Source organism: Girardinichthys multiradiatus, chromosome 18 (genome assembly GCF_021462225.1).
Source record: "Girardinichthys multiradiatus isolate DD_20200921_A chromosome 18, DD_fGirMul_XY1, whole genome shotgun sequence".
Lineage (NCBI taxonomy): Eukaryota > Metazoa > Chordata > Actinopteri > Cyprinodontiformes > Goodeidae > Girardinichthys > Girardinichthys multiradiatus.
The window spans coordinates 20,995,415-21,018,605 of NC_061810.1; the positions used below are offsets into that span (position 1 = coordinate 20,995,415).

Consider the following 23,191-nt stretch of genomic DNA (forward strand, 5'->3'; position numbering starts at 1 on the left):
CACAGTGCTGCTGGCTTTGTCCAGATGACAGTGGGTTTGTTGAAGGAGGTTTATGATGACATCCTCAACTCCAACTCCACAGCGATAAGCAAACTGAAGGGGTCCTGATGGTTTACTGTTTGCTTACTCAGGTGGCCCAACAGGAGTCTCTCTAGGACCTTCATGATGTGAGATGTCAGGGCAACAGGTCTATAGTCATTGAGGACTGATGGGTGAGTTTTCTTTGGTACCGGAACAAGACAGGAGGTCTTCCACAACACTGGAACCTTCTTCTGGGCCAGGCTAAGGTTGAAGAGGTGCTACAGAATGCCACAGAGCTGCTCTGCACAGGCCTTCAGGACTCTAGGGCTGACATGATCTGGACCTGCAGTCTTATTCCGATTCAGTCTCTCCAGTTGCATCTTCACTTGACTTCTTGAGACACACAGGTGGAAGGGGGAAGCAAAGGAAGCATCAGCATCTTCTGATATGGTTGAAGGCAAACATGTAGAAGCAGAAGGGTCCATGGCTGACTTGGAAGAAAAGAGATTTGAGGTGTTACTGGACAGCTGTGGGTCCTGTGGGTCAAAGAAGGGTGGGATGTCTGTTTGGCTATGAGCAGGAGAGGAGGGTGTGAAGCTTGTTTCTGAACTGAACCTATTGAAAAATGTGTTCAGTTCATTGGCTCTGTCCAGACATCCATCAGTCCGATCTTCTTTCTGCTTGAAGCCTGTAATCTTCTTCATCCCTGACCACACATCTCTGATATTGTTTTGCTGGAGCTTGCTCTCCAGCTTCTTCTTGTACACCTCCTTGCTGTCTCTTATCTTGACTTTAAGTTGCTTCTGTATACTCCTCAATAATTCTCTGTCTTCTCTCTGAAGGCTCGTTTTTTCTTGTTAAGCAGGTCCTTCGGGTCACTGGTGATCCAGGGTTTGTTATTGAGGAAGCATCACACGGTTCTGGTTGGGATGATGTTATCCACACAGAAGTTTATATAGTCGGTTACACACTCAGTCATGGCATTGATGTCCTCTCCATGTGGCCGGCACAGTGCGTCCCTGTCTGTAGCCTCAAAGCAACCTTGCAGAGATTCTTCAGCTTCCTGTGACCATCTTCTCACAGTCCTCTTTATTACAGGTTGCCTCTGAACAAGGGGCTTATATTTCGAGCAGAGAAGATCAAGATTGTGATCTAATTTGCCTAGAGGAGGTCTTGCTGTAGAGATGTATGAGTCCTTAACATTTGCATTAAACAAATCCAACGATCCAACAAACTGTTGAAACATTGGAAGCGTAGCAGAGAGTGAAGCATGGTTAAAATCATCAGATATTGCCACAAACGCATTGGGGTCTTGTGTCTGTTGCTTAGCAACAACTGAGCTGATGGCATCACATGCAGTGTCGGCAACAGCTAAAGGTGGAACGTAAACTGTTGCCAAAATAACACTGGTGAACTTTGGGTAAATAATACTACTGCTAACAGTTCAATATCTGGACTGCAGAGACGGCACTTCACAGTAACATATCCTGGATTACACCATCTGTTGTTCACAAGTACTGCCAGTCCACCTCCTTTACATTTGCCGCTCCTCTTTAAACCTCTGTCTGCTCATATAGTTAGAAAGCCAGGTAGAGAGACGGTGGAGTCAGGGATATGATCGTGCAGCCATGTCTCAGTAAAACACAATACTGCATTCCCGGTACTCTGGCTGGGTCCTTTGTAGGGTTTATCCAACTTGTTTCCCAATGATCTCACATTGCCCATCATGATCGATGGAAGAGATGGTTTGAACTTCCTCCTCTCTCTTCTCTTAGTTCCTACTCTGCATCCACGGCGTCTCCTTTTGAACTCATCAAGGATTAGGGGTTGTAGTTGAAGTATTATTTGAGCTTTTGAGATAATAATCAGCTGCTCCCGGTTGTAAGAAATAACCCTGTTGCCATGGAAATGCATCATAACAAATGTCCAAAAGTAGAAAAGTATTAGGAAAATTCCTCCAAGCACAGCATCCGACACCATAGAGGACAGTCGTCCAAAAGAAATCAACTGTATCCACCAAAAGAGGAAGAGTTCCCAAAAAAGAATCCATCAGATCAAAAGTAACAGAGCTACTCCAACCTGCTGCCACCTTGAGCGGCACAATTCAAAAAAGCAAAAAGTAATCTTATGTGGAAGAGGGTCTGGTGTTAGCACTTAAGTCGATGGAAACCCATTAGAAGCTGCACGTTGGGCTGTGAGTATTTTTGCTAGAGGTCTGTGACAAATTTAGCAAAATGGTCGATCTAGTCAGGGTCATTTATTTAAAAATGCCTCCGTTATTGATTTTATTTTTCTACTGGAATCGCCCGGAATAGACTCCATTTGTTTTTGTTTTTTTGTTTTTTTAACAGAACCATCTGGCTGACCCACAAAGCTGATTTGTCCACAGAATTTGTTCACTATCAATAGCCATTCACCACAATTGCAAAACATGATTGACATCAGCCTCAAACAAATCTTTGTAGTTAACTGTTTCTGTTGAGGGAAATGAAAGGAAATTATCCTTCACAGAAAGCAAAACCCTGTCAAGACTTCAATGTCTCTAGGGGCTGAAGTGCCATCCACATATTTCCTCAAGGAAAACCTAGGCACATATGTACATATTATTTGGTTTATATGTCAAAATGCATTTCAGAATCTCTGGAAAAAGGTTGAATGTCTATATCTTGCCAGTTCATGGTTGTTTGTCTTTCATATAAATCCATTGCAGTCACCTATGTTGTTAGATGTTGTGTCTAAATTCATTCATCCACACCTCTCCCCTCACTTTTTGTTGCTTTTTTTTCCTTGGTTTGTCATCCGTCCATCTGAATATCACCTCATCTTCACCACCAGCAGCACAGAAAGTCAACGCAGGTGCAGGATTTGCTAATTTTGAAGCGTTCGGGAGCAGCCCCTCACCCCAAGCCTCATTTCAGCCTCCAAATACAGGTAGAGCAAGCTCATTTCAAAACTAATATTTAACAACAGGCATCATTTCTCCAAGACAAACAGGCTAAACACAAAGTAGTTGTTTACCAGTAGCATTGTGTGAAGCATGATATGTGTGAAATTCTAATTTCTGTTGGTTTTAGCTGTTCTAACATATCTTCAGCTGCCTAAACCTTCTCATCAATCAGTTCTGAAAAAGCCCTGAATACAAAATAAAATAACTGCATGTTTTTCAAGAGTGTGTGAATGAACCCTTTTTTCATTCACACACACTTACACACACACAAACCCGCTGCAGGAAGCGTCTGTGTGCTGCATTGCCCCCTACTGGACAAGTTTATTGTCTGTCTAGGTGTGAGCTGTTCTCTCTCTGCCATTTCTGTTGCACCTCTCTCTCTTGAGTTTTGCATCAGTGTCTTTGTCACAAACACTGAACAACTGACTGTCTGTCTGCTCATACTTTGCTCCAGAACAGTTTATAAATGTCAACGCCTTTATTTTTACCACGTTTGATTACTTTTTTCCCCTCTTCTGTCATCTTTTGTACCTTATTGCACCATTTCTCCTCCTTTAAATTCTGTCTGCCAGCGTTCACTGTGCTGTCATCCAGCCGCAGTGTGGGTGAGTTTACCTCTGCTCTGCCTCTCCAGAGTTCCCACAGTAAGTCTCTCTCTGGGCAACCCACTCAATGGAGTAATTATGCCAAAACTACAAAAGTATATATATATATATTTCATTTAAGATTAAGAACCTTCTTTGTCTGCAAATATGCTCTATCCAGAACTCCTCAAGTGGCAAAGCTTTAGTTCCACCTGGTTCAAATTCTGCAAAAATCTCCTATTAAACACTTTTTGCTCTCCGATTATTAATCGATTCATAGAAGAAATAGTCAACAGATTAATCGGTTAGCAAAATAATCGTTAGTTGCGTTATCTTTTTCTTGCCTGATTGATTGTTTTATTTTCTTGTAGTTGTTGCGAACATCTTTAAAAAGCTATATAAATATGTGACAGTGTAATAAGATCCAGACAAAAAAGAGGTTAGAACCATATGTTTAGACCAATATTTAGAACACAGCACAGTGATTATGATCTTCTCATGAGTTATTTTTAATTATTAACATTGTTACAAATCTGCTGAGTCTCTAGAATATAATGTTAGCTCATTTTTTTAAAGAATAACTAAAGAATCTGCAAGATGTGCAGAAACCTTAAGCCATCTTATTTCTGTCAATGGACATTTTCTATGGCTACCCAAGACTGAACTCAATAAACACCATCTATTTAAAGAAATATGCACATATTTCTTAAGCATATTGGAATCTGTAACCTTTCAGCACCGTATTCCTATCTTGTCCCAGAGATACAATTCATTTCATATTTTCCATCTCTGGCAACTCAGGCTCAGGCATCTACTTGGAGATAATAATGAAGTGAACAGAAACCAACTGTGAATGATGTGGGTTGAAGCCTCTGGATCATCTGAACAGGGTTTGAATAGTTCAAGCAAGTAAAAGCAAACAGGAACAATTGTACAACAACTCATTTCCATTTAATGGCACTACTGTATGAAGATAGTTGTTTTCCTAAAACTGAATCTTTCCCATTAAAGATATGCTTTTAGTCCTGCCAAAAATAATTCAACATGGTATGTTTGCTTTTTTGGGTTCCATTGGATTTTGTAACAAGGTCTTAAAATCCGCTTGCGTTCCTTTTGTGATTAAAAGGTGTAATCCATCTTCTTTGTCTAAAATGTTAACTGGAACACGCACTGAAGTTGGAATAATGCGTCGGAAAGTGCAAGGCTCGTCCAAGTTCATCCCTAACCTGAGGTAGTTCAGTTCACACAGGTTAAAACTTAAATTAATTCAGGTTCGTAGTTCACCCTTGTTATTTCTGAATTAAATTTACATTCTCCACAGATAAATTGTACTCTCATCCCTTAATTCCCCTGAAAACTGCTCATTTAAACATTTTCTTGCTTAAGACATCCGAAAGCCAAATGAGTCTGAAAGTATATGGAAAGACTCGGCAGCTAGCAAATCCTCATTAATGTACATTAAAAAACAAAATCTGACTGGATATTTCAGTTAAACTTAGCTTTAAGATACTTGGAGAGAAATGTTAGTTGACAAAATTTATAAACTTGTACCTTCAGCTTGTCTCTGCTGTGCCTACAAACCTACCTGGAGAGTCCCTGCTTGCAGCAGGCTCCTCCACAGTAGATAAAAAAGGACGCAAAATAAACAAACTCAGTAAACCCATCAGTTTTGTTTCTTAAGACAGTTCAATTTTTAAAGTTTCAAGTAAAGATGGCAAGAATATAGTTGTTTCTCTTTAATGATTTTGTTTTTGTTGTTTTACAATGAGAGCAGCACTCAGTTCAAGTTTGTTTTGGAAAAACCAACATTGTTTAGTTCAAGGTTTTCCAAAAAAAAATCCTACCTCTCTCGCATGTACAAAACTGAAAGTTCCAGTAATTGGCAGTGTATTTGTACTTCTGTCTCGTCGGATCATTGGCACACAGTGTATTGTTCCTTTAGGGTTTCAGTTGACTAGCATTTGAAAAGCAGTTAGCCTGGCCACAGAACTAAACAATTCACCTTGTTTTCCGACTTGCAAGTGGAATATTGTTAGGTTTGGTGTGATGTCATTCCCAGATTTGAGTCCTACTTCCGAGGCAAAGGGTTAGGGTTAGCAGCATATCTGCTTAGAGCAGAAGGTGCATTTTTATGTGCAGTCTTTTCTAACATATATTGAAAGGAAAACGCATCTTGGGTAATAATAGAAAATACCAGCATTTCCTTTGTTCAATTGAATCTCTTGCAGAAAAACTGAAAATAGATTTTTTTTTTTTACTTTCTGTAACAAGGAGGCATTTGCCATGTTTTGTTTTCCTTTGTCACCATACTTAAATACAATTGTTGTTTTTGTCTTTCCCATATCTAAGGGCTAAATTGCAGGTGTCATGTCTAACAGAGACACAAAATCCAGAACTTCTTCCCCACATCGTTTTTCTTGTTACTCAGTATAAAGCCGTTACTATTGGCAATCATTGCTCACTTTCCTTTAGGTGTTGCTGGTCTTCCTTCCCCAGCATGGTATAATTCACACAGTACCCTCCATGCAGATTATTCTCTCCCTTACCACTCTGTTTTGATATTTGCTCAAATTTTCCAATCAAGGCTTCCCTTATGACCTTGTTAATTTCTCTCTTTCATGCAGGTAGCGCCTCAGGGGGATTAGCAAATGCCAATTTTGCAAATTTTGACAACTTCCCCAAATCGTGTAGTGCTGACTTTGGATCCTTCAGTTCCTCCTCCCAGAGTAACTCCACAGGATCTGGCAAAGACGTTGTACAGAGTACTAACGTTCCCGCCGATAGATACGCACTCCTGGCTGACCTGGATAACATGTTTAGCTCTGCCGAAACAGAGCAAGGTAAACCTCTATGGCCCAGCCAGTATTGTAGATTTTAGCTGCCAGGGCAACGGGATCACTTCAAAATAATCAAGAATACAATTAAACCTTGCTTATAAACTCGAGGATTGAAACCCCTGAAGTTTTTTTTTTTTTTCTTTATCAAGGTCGGGTCATGCTCAGATGCTTTAAAATATGAGTTGATTTTATGTACTGCTGTACTGATTTTGAAGTTTTCAAGCAAACATTGAATTTTGATCATTGTTTTATCGTAAATCAACGTTCAAGTTTTAGTTCAAGCTGTTTTTTCATCCCTAAGCATTATGGCCATAGTGATGCTGAAGCAGCCTCAACAAACACCACAGGCTGCTGCGAACTCTCCTAACTCTACAAAGTGCCATCCGGTGGAACATTTTAATGAGAATTCTGGCATCTTTGAGTTCTTTTGGACTGGTTTTAGTTTATTCTTTTTATCCAACTACACCAATTTGTCAATAACTGACTATTGTTTCCCATTTTTTAATAGGTTATATATGGCAGCTCTTGGGACCTTTTGTTTTGTGCCTTTCAGAGTTGACAGACTTTTTCCCGTAAGGTAGATCGAACCCAGCTCTTTTTTCATGTGCTTCTCTTCCAGGGGGTGGTATTCCTGGAGGCATGATCTCTGCCACTGCAGCCTCAGCAGGAGTTGCTGGTTTACCTCAGAAGCAGCCAACAGGTTTCACTGGAGGGGACCGTTATGCTGCTCTCGCAGAGCTTGATACGGTCTTCAGCTCCTCAGCACCTGCCACCAGTGTTTACAACACCTCTAGCACTTCCCAAGGGTAAGATTCAGCACTAACTGCACACACTTATGAGAAAGGCACTGGCTACGATGGAGCTTAATATATTGTATGTGCAACTGTCTCAATGTTTTGTATAAGTGTGTGTGTGTTTTATTCGTTCATATAATCCATGCAACAATCCTTATTTGCTTGGCTATTGATAGACATTAAAGATTATGTTTTATTAGAACATGATTAAAGGATTTCACTGCATCAGCTGGTTGTGAACTATGGCAATAGGATAGTTGATAGTTTGAATATTATGCAGTTAGACTGTATTAGGGATGTAGCAGTCTAATAAATACAGTTATGTAATCTGTTTCTTTCTCTGTTACTACAGTGGTGTATTTGGCTCAGAGACGGTGTCCTCAGCACAAGCACATCAAGTGATGCCTGGCATGCCTCAGGGTTTTGGAGGTAAGTGAATCTATTTTTGTTACGTATATGATAACAGAATAAAATATTCAAAATATGTTGCCTGCTCAAACTTCTAATACCATCATATCATTCGGTGGCAGTTCCTGACTGAGTGGCAGCCTAGGTGAACCCCTCCACCCATGTTTCAGTTTTTCCTAAAAGATTAAAGGTCAGACTAATTGCAGATTGTGTTGTAAATAAACTCTTTGCTCAATGTGGATCAACTCAGCCCAGGCCGTAAGAGCAAAAAATAGTTGTGCATACTTTGACTCTGCATACTTTACTCTGCGTACTTTGACTCTGCATACTTTGACTCTGCATACTTTGACTCTGTATACTTTGACTCTGCGTACTTTGACTCTGCATACTTTGACTCTGCATACTTTGACTCTGCATACTTTGACTCTGCGTACTTTGACTCTGCATACTTTGACTCTGCATACTTTGACTCTGTATACTTTGACTCTGCGTACTTTGACTCTGCGTACTTTGACTCTGCATACTTTGACTCTGCATACTTTGACTCTGCATACTTTGACTCTGCATACTTTGACTCTGCATACTTTGACTCTGCATACTTTGACTCCGCGTACTTTGACTCTGCATACTTTGACTCTGCGTACTTTGACTCTGCATACTTTGACTCTGTATACTTTGACTCTGCGTAATTTGACTCTGCATACTTTGACTCTGCATACTTTGACTCTGCGTACTTTGACTCTGCATACTTTGACTCTGCATACTTTGACTCTGCGTACTTTGACTCTGAATACTTTGACTCTGCATACTTTGACTCTGCATACTTTGACTCTGCATACTTTGACTCTGCATACTTTGACTCCGCGTACTTTGACTCTGCATACTTTGACTCTGCGTACTTTGACTCTGCGTACTTTGACTCTGCGTAATTTGACTCTGCATACTTTGACTCTGCATACTTTGACTCTGCATACTTTGACTCTGCGTACTTTGACTCTGCATACTTTGACTCTGCATACTTTGACTCTGTATACTTTGACTCTGCATACTTTGACTCTGCATACTTTGACTCTGCATACTTTGACTCTGCGTACTTTGACTCTGCATACTTTGACTCTGCGTACTTTGACTCTGCATACTTTGACTCTGCATACTTTGACTCTGCATACTTTGACTCTGCATACTTTGACTCTGCGTACTTTGAATCCGCGTACTTTGACTCTGCGTACTTTGACTCTGCGTACTTTGACTCTGCGTACTTTAATCCGCGTACTTTGACTCTGCGTACTTTGACCCTGCGTACTTTGACTCTGCGTACTTTGAATCCGCGTACTTTGAATCCGCGTACTTTGAATTTACGTACTTTGAATCCATGTACTTTGACTCCTGGTTTATGGGCCTTTAATTATACCACATTCTTTTATTTTTGTTTTTCCAAAGGTACACGGCAAAGTAGCTCTGCCTCCCCCCGTCCGATGACACCATGGCAAAAAGTGTGGGAAACATAGGAATTTGTCGCCATGAATGTAGTAAATTGGTACACTTGACTATGAAGCCTCAATCGTCCACGGACAGTCCACGCTGCTTATAGTACCCCCGACTATGTTTTACCCTTTACGAGTTTGAGTCTCTTCTGTTTTGTACCAGGGATGATGAAATGCAGTCCAGATTCCTTCAAAAGATTGAAAAAGCCCTTTAATTTAGCACTAAATGGGATTCTCCCACTCCAATACCACCTCGGTGCCATTAACTTGCAGCAGATATCTGTGCACATTACTTACACTGTAACAACCCAAGGCAGGGTGTCCACTTCCCATTGTTTGGAGATGCAAGAAAAAAAAAATATTGACCAGTTGTGCCACCCCCTGATGGAACATCACCCGGGGCGGTGAGCCATATTGCCCCACAGACTAAGTTACGATGTCAGTATGTAGCTATGCAGACAGTTTTCTGTGTTATAGGAGTCTTTTTTTTATACTTTGATGTACCTGTCTCATTTTTTAAATTGTCATTTCAATGTTTGTAAAGATGTTAGGGTGGCTTTTGAGGTGAAACTGCCATTTGAAGCTTTATTATCCACTTTATTTGAATCCTGTTATTTCACACCATTCATGGAAACACTACTGTTTTATTAAATAGTTTGTTTTATATTTGGAACCCTTTGTAAAGCAGTCGTTTTGTACTCGTTTAGGCCTTGGCCATGTTTTTGTCCTGTTACTCACCTTCTTCTCACATTTTGTTTCCTCCAGCGGCACCATCAACTAATCCGTTTGTAGCTGCTGGTGTCGCCCCTGCAGCACCTCCCACCAACCCATTCCAATGCAACGGCAGAGCAGCGAGTGTGGCAGCCGCAGCAGGTCTGTTTTTTGGCACGTGTCTGTGAATCCTGATTCTTAGCAATTGTAGACGTCGGGATAAAATTCTTTATGTGAGGAACATTGTAAAATTTTGTTTAGCAATAAAGCGGAGGAGAAAATTCCAAATTGGTTGTGAAGGTAAGAAGCCCCTAAGTTAAAGCTACAAAGACTCTCTCAGGAATGGACAGTGACACCAGTGTTTACATTCTCTGCTGTAAACGTACAGGATAAGATAATCTGTAAAATGCAGAATTTGAGATTGACAGATTATTTTTATCATATTGCACAGGCTTGATGAGGGTCCTTCATTGGCAGTGTTATACCCCCACCTTTGGTAGGTCGCTTTGGGGTGTTTGCCTACTTTTGTACTGGTGTGCTGTGAACTGACTCTGACTAATGCTTCTCTGTGTAAACCTCTTTCGTAATAAGCTGCAGATACAAGTGTTGTGTATTAAAAAATATATAGATATAGCCTCCTGTTGTCAACATTTTACCTTATAGGTTATAGGGTGTGGTTGTGTTTGGTTTTAAACTCCCAGTTTCTCCTGGTAAAATGTTGGCTTCATTTTCAGGCTGAAATGTTGTTTTTGTTTTTATTTAATCCATAACAGTAGCTAACAAAACAATCAGTAGGTAATATATTTGTTGGGATTCGATTTTTAAGCACTGAGCTATTTGGTGCTACATTTATTTAAATGGTAGAAGTGCTAAACATAGAAGTGTTAGAAGAAAATATATTTTATAATAATTCTTCGTATTATTGTTTAAGGCAACAAAGATTTACTTGCTTTGGTGGCGATCATTATTGAGTTAAACTCAATTCTGGCAACCATTTTTAACCAGAAGAGGTCAATAACGAATGGCGACCATACACTAGATCTGCTAGTGCTTTTCACCTCATGTTTGGGTTTCTATGTGCATGCTACTAGAACCACTAATAGGCTATAGCATTAGCGGGGTTGTAGATAGGAGGCCTAAAGGGACGTTTCATTTTCAGAATTCAGAATTTATTATCATTGTACGCTAAAAACAGCACAACGAAAGTACCAACGTAATCTTTAAAACTAATGCCATCACTCATATCCACCTCTCCACATTCACACACGGGGCGAGTGGCGATACAGTCATGTGTGTAGTATGTGGCCTTGAGGGGCACCTGTGCTGAGAGACAAACTGGAGGATAGATGAGGGCCCAGTTTTACACTCTGTGGGCGATCAGTCTGGATGTTTCTGATCCCTGTGCATAATGTGTCCCATAATCACCCGAGTCATGGAGTTTGGTGACTGACCTGCTGGGGATAATGGTATTGAATGCCGAGCTGTAATCAATGAAGGGGGGCCTCGGCCTGGTCTGACATGTATAACTATATTTTCCTTAAATACTGGGTCCCTAAATACTTCATTGGCTTGATAGAACAGTTATATTAGTACTTTGTTGCAGGAATAATAAATGACTCATGTCTTTAGGCGAGTGCTGTGCTCTTACATCTATATAGGCAATGAGCTTGAAGTTGATTCCAATTGGTCATTTAGTCAAGAAGCAGGCCCAAGAAGGAAAAGTATTTGGCAAAAAGAAGGGGTCGTGAGGAAGAGCCTTCATTGCTCATCTTATCTCGTCTCTGCTTTTCCCTTGATACCTTGAGTGCTTAGGCAGGTTAGATCTGAAAAGTGTCCAACACCCATTTTAGAGCTTACAGATGTTTCCATCATTTCCATCATCAAATAACTTTAGAACTAAGGTCTCTGCTACAGCTCAGCCTGCTGCTAACGGTGTAGCTGTCTCATTGAAGTGCACCTAAAGTTGTTCTGTTCTGTACATCTGTGTGAAAACCGACCAAAGCCATAGGCAGGAATAGGTAGTGAAACTGGCATTGTATTTTTTTTTTTTCTTCTAGTTGATTTAAAAGATTTTGAGAGCAGTAGAGCAGAAGTGTCTTTAGGTTTTAGACCGGAAGCGTGGCTAGATGAGGAGTAGTCTTTTGAATGCAGAGGGTCATTTGAGAGTGTCTTACTAGCATTGATTTCATCATTGTAAAAGCAGTTTTGGCAGATCTGATGCTGTTCTCAGATTGCTACACTTTCGGAGCCAGTCGGGCAAAAGCGAGGTAGGAAAGAGGAATCTGCCCTTTGGCGTCCGTTTAGAAAGGCTTCATATGTCTTATCTTTTTGATTTTAAAGGTCATGGAGTTTGAGAAATAGATCTTGAAGGTAGCATTTGTGTTATCTAAAGGCAGCCAGCTGTCGGACCTAATGTAGTTTGAGCCCAGTTCTTACCTGCATGCTCATGGATGCTCAGATTCTAAACTCAAGGTTCTGGGTTCTTGTCTTACGTTGTCTACATTGACTCTCAAAAGTAGAAAGACTCCTGTTAAAATGTCATGTTTTTTTTGTGTAAAGCTTGTTACTTTGATAAATAAGGTGTACATTTTTTCTCTTATTCCTGGTTACAGCCTATTTAAACCGTATTTTTGAGACGTGAATCCTGTTTCTTTCTGCTGTGTTGCAGCACCCTTTGGCACAGGCTCCATGAGTATGCCAGCAGGATTTGGAAATGCTGCCGCCTTCAATCTCCCTACCAGCTTTAGTGGAACATTCCAACAACCCTTTCCGGGCCAGCCCCCCTTCACTCAGCCTCCTGTGTTTCCTCAACAACACAATGGTATGTGTCTGTGTGTGTGTGTGTGTGTGTGTGTGTGTATGTGTGTCTATTTGTAGATCATGCAACCAATCTTTGTCACATTACGCCTAAGTGATTAAAAAATCTGCAGTCCGCTGGTAAAAGTTCGGATAGGGCACTGTCCTCAATGGGCCATGTCTCAGTGACAGAAAATCCAGTTTATGGGAAGTAGAGAAAACACCATGAATAAAAGTCTTATCTACCAGGGGTCTGATGTTCACCAGACAAACCCTGGCAGGAGCTGATGCATGGGGCATGGGCTTCCTCAAGTTTGGGACAACGGCGCAGCGGTGTCCAGTTCTGGAGATTTTCCCAGCGCAGGTTAAGCCGGAGGGGGCACGGGTGATGGATCTGATGAGCCTCGTCCTGACCAAACCCGACCAAGGATACCAGGAAAGGATCAACTGGATCCAGCAGGCGACGAGGCAGAAATCCTCCCAAAAATAGTCCATTTCATAGCAGATAACCATGCACCAGGATGTTTTACCATCCATCTACGTGGTTTACCACGGTGGGGACGGCGCTTCCGCTGTGGTAGTGTGGGAACCCAGTACAAGTGAGTCTTCACTTCCTGACAGAAGCGAAGACAAGGTTTGATGTCCAACATTATTAAATACGGCTATGTTTTAGCGAGGAAGGTGGAGATTTTAGCAATGTTGGGCTTTCATACACCAGCAAAGACTCCCTTTGTTGGATGACTAGATTTAGAAGCAGCACCAACAAATACAAATGAAGCAGAGGCCGACGAGCAGCCACACACACTGATGCCAACTTGTTCAATATACTAATACAAGAATACTAAAACACTCTTAGTAAGTTTATGATGTCTGTAGTATGTTTGGGTTTTCTCACATAACAGCAGTGTGCTTGTCTTTCAGGTGGAGGATTCCCAGCCTATGGCCAGACAAAGCCTGTCGTGACTCCTTTTGGACAACCAATGGCAGCCCCCATTGTCCCTAGCAACCCCTTTCTGGTTAGTATGGTAATATCTTTTTTCTGGTAGATATAAAATTTAACACAGGAATTCAATTTTTGTCATAAAAATAGTCTTATCTGTTTAAAATTATGAAACTTAAATTTAGAGTCTAGAATAATAAGAAATTTACACGCAGTTTTGAGCTCTTCACCCCTCAGAAAGACTCTGGATTTCAGTATAACTTATGGGTGTTTTTTTGGGGGGGGATATTAAAGATACCTCTTTGACATTTTTTGCATGTGTTTTAAAAAAAAAAAAAGGAATATCAATTATAAACAATTAATAGGAAGTTTAAACATTGGTCCATGACTGGGCCTTGAGGGCCTAAGTACCTTATTCTAAGTAAATTTATACATAGTCATATTCAATAAATGTAAATATTTTTGAAAAGTCAATTTATTGCAGTCAATCAATTCACTGAGTGAAACACATAGATTAATTACACACAGACTGATATTTTTAAGTCTTTTTTTTTTTTTTTCATCATCTCGTCTTCCGCTTCATCCGGGACCGGGTCACGGGGGCAGTAGACTCAGCAGAGACGCCCAGACGTCCCTCTCCCCAGACACCTCCTCTAGCTCTTCCGTGGGGGAGTCCAAGGCGTTCCCAGGCCAGCCGAGAGACATAGTCCCTCCAGCGTGTCCTGGGCCGTCCCCTGGGCCTCCTCCCAGTGGGACGTGTCTGGAACACCTCCCGAGGAAGGAGTCCAGGAGGCATCCGGTATAGATGCCCGAGCCGCCTCAACTGGCTCCTCTCAATGTGGAGAAGCAGCGGCTCTACTCCAAGCTCCTCCCGGATGGCCGAGCTCCTCACCCTATCTCTAAGGGAGTGCCCGGCCAACCTACGGAGGAAGCTCATTTCCGCCGCTTGTATCCGGGATCTCGTTCTTTCGGTCATGACCCAAAGTTCATGACCATAGGTGAGGGTAGGAACGTAGACCGACCGGTAAATCGAGAGCTTAGCTTTTCGGCTCAGCTCTCTCTTCACCACAATGGACCGGCACAGCGCCCCCGTTACTGCAGCAGCCGCACCGATCCGTCTGTCGATCTCCTGCTCCATTCTTCCCTCACTGAACAAGACCTCGAGATACTTAAACTCCTCCACTTGAGGCAGGAACTCCCCTCCAACCTGAAGAGGACAAGCCACCCTTTTTCCGGTCGAGTACCATGGCCTCGGACTTGGAGGAGCTGATCCTCATCCCAGCCGCTTCGCACTCGGCTGCGAACCACCCCAGTGCATGCTGCAGGTCTTGGCTAGAGGGGGCCAGCAGGACCACGTCATCTGCAAAAAGAAGAGACGAAATCCTCTGGTCCCCAAACCAGACCCCCTCCAGCCCTTGGCTGCACCTAGAAATCCTGTCTATAAAAGTTATGAACAGGACTGGTGACAAAGGACATCCCTGCCTGAGTCCAACATGCACCGGGAACAGGTCTGACCTAGTGCAATGCAGACCAAACTCCTGCTCCGCTCGTACAGAGACCGGATGGCCCCTAATAAAGGGCCCCCGACTGAATACTCCTGGAGCACCCACACAGGGCATCACGAGGGACACAGTTGAATGCCTTCTTCAGGTCCACAAAACACATGTGAACCGGTTGGGCAAACTCCCATGAACCCTCGAGTACCCTGTAGAGGGTATAGAGCTGATCCAGTGTTCCACGGCCGGGACAAAAACCACACTGTTCCTCCTGAAGCCGAGGTTCAAATATCGGCCGGACTCTCCTCTCCAATACCCTGGCGTAGGCCTTACCAGGGAGGCTGAGGAGTGTGATCCCCCTGTAGTTGGAACACACCCTCCAATCACCCTTCTTATGAAGGGGAACCACCACCCCAGTCTGCCAGTCCAGAAGCACCGTCCCCAACCGCCACGCTGAAGAGGCGTGTCAACCATGACAGCCCCACAACATCCAAAGACTTTAGGTACTCAGGGCGGATCTCATCCACCCCCAAAGCCCTGCCACCATGGAGCTTTTTAACCACCTCGGTGACTTCAGCCTGGTTGATGAAAGAGTCCAACCCCGAGTCCCCAGCTTCTGTTTCCACCAGGAAATGCGTGATGGCAGGATTGAGGATTTTCAATCTTTGTCAATTTTATATAATTTTCTGTCATAGATAATGAAAACATGACATTTAAAAATAAAATAATTAAGATATTACACCAGACCAATAAAAAAAACCATTTCGGATACAGAATTGTGGGATTCATTAAAATATTGTTTAATACCTGCTTAAAGGTTCAGAAGGTACTTTTATCAGACAAACGAGTCTCATCACAACACACATTCTAATTTACTGAATATGACTGGAACAATTTTAATGCTACTCTAAATAAATAGTGTTCTTGAGTCTCTGCGCTTGTTTTATTCTAGGGTGGAGCTCCGCCTGCTCAGTATCCTGCCGGAGGCTCATCGACCAACCCGTTCTTATAGCGATCCATCTCGTCTGCTGCACTTACAGGGTCAACAACTGGCGCGCTTGCACCTATTGCACTCTTTTGTTTCACCAGTAGCTTTAAAAACACAATGTTTGTAAGAATCTGTATTTTCTATTGCAGTTTGTCACAAATTAAACAATGTGCAAGACAGACGTGCCGACGCTGTCTGTGACTACAACACAAAGAGAGGTTGTGTGCCGAGGGAGAGGTGGATCCTTTCTCCTCTGTTTAACCTGTGAAATGGCCTGAGTCACAATGTATAATCAAACTGGCTGAAAATTAAGTTATTGCATACAGTATATCATTCATTAAGCTGCATTTCTGTACATACGTTTTTCTCCTTTAGGACGTTAGCTTTTTGTGCATATCAGTATTTGTATAACATAAGATTTGTTAGGACAGGGCTGTTGCTTGGGTACTGCCAGTTTCTGTATTTGGAAAGAACTAAACTGTTTGTGCTGAATCTTTTTGGGTAAATTCTTCTTACTAAGGAAAACATTCAGTTACTCAAAACTGAAAAAAAAGTGAATGCTGCATCAGAACGGTGGATATGCTGGTCTGCTGTCTCCTTCCCTGCTGACAGACCCTGGTCCCAACATTTTTGAATGACAGTGAACCACACATTCGTGTGGGGAAGCAGAACGACTGACTTGATGGACTGAAAAACCACTCTCATGGGATATTAAAGAATTTTAAGTTAATGTGTAAATATATACAGAATATATATTAAATGAATTTTAAATAAGATGAAATGACTAAAGCATTCATTTATGAATGTACAGGCACATCTTAATAAAGTGGAATATGATGGGAAAATTCGTTTATTTCAGTAATTCAGTTATAAAAGTTGAACTCTTTTGGCAGTGTGGGCATGTGCCAAGAAAATTAAATCAGCATCTCTAAAAGGTTTGTCAGCAGATTGAACCGTGAAGCTGGTAGACGGCTGCATTTCCTGTGGACCAACACCAGCAGCTGACATGCCCCCCCAAGTCATCACTAACTGTAGAAACTTCACACTGGACCTGAAGCAACTTGGAGAGTGTGGCTCTCCACTCTTCATCTAGAGCTTTGGACCTTGATTTCTAAACAAAATCCAAAATTTGCTTTTATCTAAAAAGCAGACTTGGGAGCAACGAGCAAAACTCTATTTTTTGTTTTCTTAGTCCAATTAAGACACTTCTGACATGCCTGGTTTAGGAGTGGTTTAACTTAAGTAATGTGACAGTTGTAGTCCATGTCCTGGGTTTGTCCGTGTGTTGGTTTTTGAAGATTTGACTCCTTTCGCAGTTCATAACTCCCCCAAATTCCTATCCTCGACCGCTCTTAAGTCTTCCGTTAATCCTGTTGCTTCTCTGTAATTTTTTTTCCTTCCACTCAACTTTCTAATAATATACTTGGATATAGTACTCTGAAAAGGTGACCTTTTGCCAGGCAACTATCAAGTCAGCATTCTTACTCATGAATGTTGAGGCCAAAACATGGCTTTAAAATAAACTTTCTTTAAAATTAATGTCAATGGTCTTGTGTAATACTTAAATTTTCTAACAGAATTTTACATTTTCATAAACCACAAGCCATACACATCAATTTAAATATTTTACTTTTGTAATATTTGAATGTGTCTTTTTAAAATGAATTACTGAAATGTACTTTTTTTATGTGCTTCTAATGAAGCTGCTCCTGTATGCATGAAAATTGTTCATGTATGTTTTTGAGTAAAGAAAGAAGTTTGTTTTATTCCCTAATTTGGGGCAAACAACTGTTCTGGTCATTTCCATCTACAAGATCAGAACCTGTGTTCCTCACAGCTTTCAGATTGGTTTCTGTTTACAGACAATTGTTCCTTTTTGATTCTCTGTGCTTTACAGATGCTAAAAAGTCCCCGAACTGAAAAAACCACAGAGATGGCTAAGAAGTAGCTGGCATAAATGATAAACTGCAAAAGAAAACAAATACCAAAGCACATTAGTAAGCATAAAATCTTAGAGTACATATCTTGTGATCAGGTTGCTTACCTGAGGAATGATGTCAAGGCCTAGCCCTCCACTGTCAACCACAACAGAAGTGATAATTGTCTGAAGAAGCAGAGCTCCAAAGTTGTTGGCCCCAAACACCAGAGCATACCTTTCCATCGACAAGTCGGCTGCAATCTGATACCTTGGAAGAGTACATGTTTTTTACTTAATGCAGTATTTGTACTGTAAAATATAGCCCTTATTAAATAATGACATGTATTACATGGCTATTGTTATCAGCAGCATGTACAGGCACTTGAAGATGGCATAAGTGCTGTAGCAGACCCAGATGTTTCCAGTGAAAGTCATGAGAAATAATGCGGCGGCTCCGAGTCCTGAGAAACCACCAAGGGCCAGCTCCCCCCACTGTTCCCATCTCACGTCTGTGAAGCCTATACCATAGGCAGTTGCTGCACCTGGAAAACACCAGTTCAGCTTTTACTTTACTACAAATACAGTTGTTTAAGCTCCAATAAGATGGTATGTTTTCCCTATCTCCTGACTTCCTCTTTGTTTTCGATGGTTTTAATTCTTTTAGTTTTCTGCTCATATTTGGACCACTTACTCAACAGGTTTGATGTGGCCTCCACACCTCCGTTGTAAATGCTGAAGTTCTGAGAAGGCTGTACATGCTCCCAGAGCACCTGGAACATTCACAGAGATTACAAGAAGATCCGGAAGTAATCGTCACATTTACTGCTATGACTTTGCATTTTATATCAAATCTTAATGTCAATGTTTGCATTGATACTGTCGCAGAGGACTGCTTGGACACAATGTTTTGTATCCTACAGTATTCTGGTATTGTTCAGTAAAACCTAACTTGATAATATACCATTGTAACCAGACATTTACAGAACGGTACTCTGTGTAAAATGACACATTACTATTTTTTGTGCGTGTTTAATCAGACTAAACTTTACCTGTTTTCTGTAAATTGGGTTTTACCAAAACTTTGGGTTTGCTAAAGGTTGTTTTTTTAAAACTTATTCAAAGTCTAGCATCTACATATATTTCCTTATTATTTGGTAGAATTGCCTTTTGAGCTGTATGGTTGAGTCTAACGTTTTGGATACTAGACTGGCCCATTTAGCCCATTCCTCCTGACAGAACTGTTATAACCGAGTCAGGTTTGTAGGCTGCCTTCCTCACACACACCTTTTCAGGTCTGGCCAGATATTTTCTTGATGACTGAGGTCTGGGCTTTGTGATGGCCACTGCAAAACATTGACTTTGTTGCCCTTAAGCTACTGTGTAACTAATTTGCCAATGGTAGACTCATTTGTGTCCAAGCTTTAACTTGGGATGCAGATTTAATATTTTCACATCACATTCTTTCCTCATGATTCAATCAATTTTTCTAGGTGCACCAGTCCCTCCTGCAGCAAAACACCCTCAAAAACTTTAACTATAGCTATAACTGTCAAGTACAACTGATGAATGTGGCACCTTCAGGAATCTGCTAATTGTACCCACACATGAACCAGACCTCTGGAGGTCTTCCTGATATCTTGGCTGATTTCTATTGATTTTTCCATGGTGTCACACAGGAAGGCAGTGTGTTTTAGGTGTTGCCTTAAAATACATCCACGTGTGGCACACATGCTGAAAAATAATCAACCAGAAGATTGCAAATCCATGACATCATCGCCTGGGCTTTCTCAATTGTTTAAAGCATAGTGATCCTAATGCATGTCAGCTTTTTATTTTGAGTATTCCTAACTAACCTACAATATGAAAAAATCTGTCTGAATTAATTTCAAACAGTGAGAAAAAAAAATGTGTGTGTGATGTTATACAGTCAACATCTGGAAGCCCTACTTCCAATGCAACTTATTGCCTTAATGTTACAGATCAGACTAGATCTTGTACATTAAAATATCTCTGTGCAAATTCAGATTTATTCCAAAAACATACTACAGCGGCTATAAATCACTTAGAATGTCTCACTGTGGTAATGTTAGGAAATTTGAACAGCATTTTTCTCTTCAAATTTTGACCATTAACAAAGTTTTTCGGCTATGCACCAGAGGTTTACTCGCCACAGATGAATCCACCCGGTAATCAGATGTGTTGAAACTACATTTAACAAATAAAAATGGTTTTAGAGTTTTATATCACACTTTAATAGTCCACCAAAGTGCTGCAGGGAAAATGGCAAAACAGTGATTTAAAAAATAGAAAATTTCTTTTTTTACAGAAAAGGTAACATTACTCTAATATGAGTATTTAAAAAATCTGTTTTCTGTCTTAATACTTTAAAATTTTGCTGTTAGAATAATAAACAGTGCCAATCAAAAAACATATAACTGTGTAGAAACCTTTAAATTGCCTTCTTGATCCAAGTGATATGATGCAAGCTTTTGATTGAGTAATTTTTATTGGCTTTTAGACTGACCTGTACATAATTGACAGTCTGGTTATATCCACATGTGGCCATCGCCCACCACACTGACCAGTATAACAACTGTCTGGAGGAATAACACTGGCGGAAATCCCTCCACAGCTGGAGGACAACCTGGCTGCAGGATCCTGCACCTTTCGTCTCATCCGATTCCTCATTCTCTTCTACTCTCTGCACGTTTTCTTCTCCTTTGTTTCCCACGGATGTATTTGATCTGTTTGACTTGTATGCTTCATCCTCAGATCCATCTTTGTGCCTCTTTGCGGCTTCGTTTGATGCCCTCTGTCCAGAGTGTTTTCTGTGGAAGAACATGCTTCTCTGTGGCATGGGCAGGAAGAAGGTGGTAAGGAGAGCAATGGCTGTGAGAACCAACGTGAACACAACAATGTTGTTGTAGGACATGAGGTCTAAGCTGATGAGCACCTGACCCAGCACCGAACCTACAGTGTATCCCAGGAGCTGGATGCTGCGGCTGTAAGAAGTGGCCTTACGGTATCTCTTTAGATCTACAACACTGTAATAATTGACACAGGATATTCAAAGTGTCAGGTTCACTCCAACCACACACAGTGCAGATTCATGACAGTGTAATACCTGTAGATATAGGAGAAATAGGCCACCTCGCTGGCTGTCACCACCCCGTAGCAGAACTGCATGGCCTGCATGGCCGACACGCCCTCCGTCCATCTCATCAGAGCCGTGGTGATAAAAAGCATCACACACTGGAAGATTATTACAGGCTTGTAACGGAGCCAGTCAGTGAGCAGAAAAATCGGCACCAGCACGGACAGGTAGGAGTATGTCCACACAGGGAAAATCTGATTGTTGACCTGATAAGGAGAAACTGTTACACACGTGTCAACAGAAGACAACCAGGCAAGGCACAGTAAGATCTGTTCAAAATCGGAGTCTGTTGTGGGCCACTTTATATCTATTTGAAGTTAATCCAACCAAATTAATCTTAATTTGTCTTTATCACAGATATCTAGAGGTTAAAATTATAGAAAAACACAGTTAAAACTGAAAATAAGTCACACTTGTAGATGATGAGGAGCTAAGGAGATACAAGAGAAAACAAGAAATAGATAGATTTTTCTATAAATAGAATTTATAGAAAACAAAAAATCTAAAACATACACACAAATACAGTACTAAACAATAATAAAAAATAAATGCAAAAGCGTGTTATTCTATAGACTGCTAAATAAAGTGAATATCTAAAATATCTAAATATCTAGAGAACATTAATAAGATTTAAAGACATCCTGGCACTTGACATCAGCTGCTCAGTCCATCTGTGTCCAGTTTGGATTAGTTTCACCAATAATTTTATTATTTTCACATGGTTAGTATTCTTATTTGTAACCTTAATATACATCTAAAAGTCTCCCTCCGTTTAACTCAAATGTTGTGAATTAATCTACCAGAAGCTGACAAAGCTATGAAGATCATCATTTGGACATTTCAAATAGTTTAAAGTTACAGTAATCTTAGTGTGTGTGTGTGTGTAAACGTCTGGCTGAAGAAAGTATTAAAAACATTTCTTGAGGTGTTGTGTATGTAGGACCAAAAAGGACATGATTAAATAAATAAATGTCCCATTAAATGTCTCATTAAATAATTAAATATGGCAATAAATTATGAAATGCACAATTAATTTATCGAATGTCCCGTTAAATAACAAAATATGCATTTTAAATTATTAAACAAAATACTAAAAGGTATTTTTTTTTAAAAACAATAAATACAAATAAATAAATATATTTATTTCACTCTGTATTTATATATTCCATGGCTCCCACGCAGCACTAAACTCTCATGTGAACTGGTTAGAGATACTTTAGAGCAATCTAGAGATATAGAAGCTGGAGTTGCTTACCAAGAGATTGTGGTAAAAAAATTGGAAAACTTTCCTGCAGTTATTGGAGTTATTTCCGCACTTCCAGCAAAGACATTAACTTCTGAGTCATAGTATATTAAATATGGTATATTTAATGATATATAAATTAATAAATTGTACATTTATTTATTTCATGGGATATTCACTTTTATTTATTTCATAATAATTTATTCATTTTTTGTCCCTTTTGGCCCACCATAGTTCTGCAGATTCAAGTATAATTCAGTTAATTACCAGGTGAAAGCATATCACTTCCCTGGAATAAGCCAAAAAGTGTGGTTACAGGATTTATTATCATCCCAATGATTCAATAATTATTAACATTTCATCAATACACAAGTGCAAAAAAAAAAAGAAGTTTAATCCTTGATCTACTTTGTTATAATTGCATGTTTTGCGTGTAATATGCATGAGTAAATATTTCTAAGTTGTTTGCTTGTCCTTTAGTCGTTTATCTTTAGTTTTGTACCTGTTCAATGGTCAGATTCTTGTCTGGTCCTGTCAGGAATGGTATGAGGAAAGGCTCCAACGGTTTTACTGTGCTAAAAAATCCACAGATACACAGCAAAGTGGTGGGAAATCTCCAGTCTGACCTTAGCCTTTTCACCTTCTCCATATCTGCCAGCTTGCTTTAGGTATTTGTGTGTGTTCTTGGCAGCTGCAGCTCCTTTAGTCTTGCATTCCTTTCAGGTTCAGTCATCCGAGTGCTGGTTTTGCAAATCAACAACCAGGTCAAAGGAAGCAAGGTTCCAGTGATTGTGAACCTTATCATGTTGCTGGACTGAGCTTAATTCCTATCAGAAAAGATTATTTTTACAGCTTGACTTCCTCTTTAGA

At 40.6% G+C, this 23,191-nt stretch overlaps 2 protein-coding genes across 8 annotated transcripts in view; one reads left to right on the forward strand and one right to left on the reverse strand.

The window, feature by feature from the left end:
- The window catches only part of agfg1a (ArfGAP with FG repeats 1a), a 31,963-nt gene extending 15,181 nt beyond the window's left edge, over nt 1-16,782 (forward strand). For 2 of the 7 annotated variants that reach the window (XM_047391281.1, XM_047391283.1), the window contains 8 exons: nt 2,860-2,952; nt 6,177-6,392; nt 7,009-7,195; nt 7,536-7,612; nt 9,841-9,948; nt 12,455-12,607; nt 13,504-13,598; nt 15,971-16,782. In XM_047391281.1, the coding sequence (XP_047247237.1) occupies nt 2,860-2,952; nt 6,177-6,392; nt 7,009-7,195; nt 7,536-7,612; nt 9,841-9,948; nt 12,455-12,607; nt 13,504-13,598; nt 15,971-16,030 (989 nt within the window). In that variant the 3' untranslated portion in view covers nt 16,031-16,782. Of the gene's footprint in view, nt 1-2,856; nt 2,953-6,176; nt 6,393-7,008; nt 7,196-7,535; nt 7,613-9,840; nt 9,949-12,454; nt 12,608-13,503; nt 13,599-15,970 lie in introns of all 7 variants that reach the window. The other 5 variants (XM_047391285.1, XM_047391287.1, XM_047391282.1 and 2 more) reach the window with 4 other exon arrangements.
- On the reverse strand, nt 15,795-23,123 carry slc19a3a (solute carrier family 19 member 3a). Its single transcript, XM_047391289.1, has 7 exons — nt 22,824-23,123; nt 21,049-21,284; nt 20,449-20,968; nt 18,616-18,694; nt 18,274-18,466; nt 18,051-18,192; nt 15,795-17,971 (listed from the first exon to the last, which is right to left on the reverse strand). Exons 1-7 carry the CDS (start codon nt 22,968-22,970, stop codon nt 17,822-17,824), a joined length of 1,467 nt encoding a protein of 488 aa, XP_047247245.1. The 5' UTR covers nt 22,971-23,123; the 3' UTR covers nt 15,795-17,821.
- Between the last annotated feature and the right edge of the window lie 68 nt (nt 23,124-23,191).

Coding starts and splice junctions, on each gene's coding strand:
- slc19a3a (XM_047391289.1), bottom strand. CDS start 22,970: ATGGAGAAGGTGAAAAGGCTAAGGTCAGACTGGAGATTTCCCACCACT. Junction 18,467..18,615: donor GGCCACATCAAACCTGTTGA/GTAAGTGGTCCA, acceptor GGTGTTTTCCAG/GTGCAGCAACTGCCTATGGT. Junction 17,972..18,050: donor GCCTTGACATCATTCCTCAG/GTAAGCAACCTG, acceptor TTTCTTTTGCAG/TTTATCATTTATGCCAGCTA.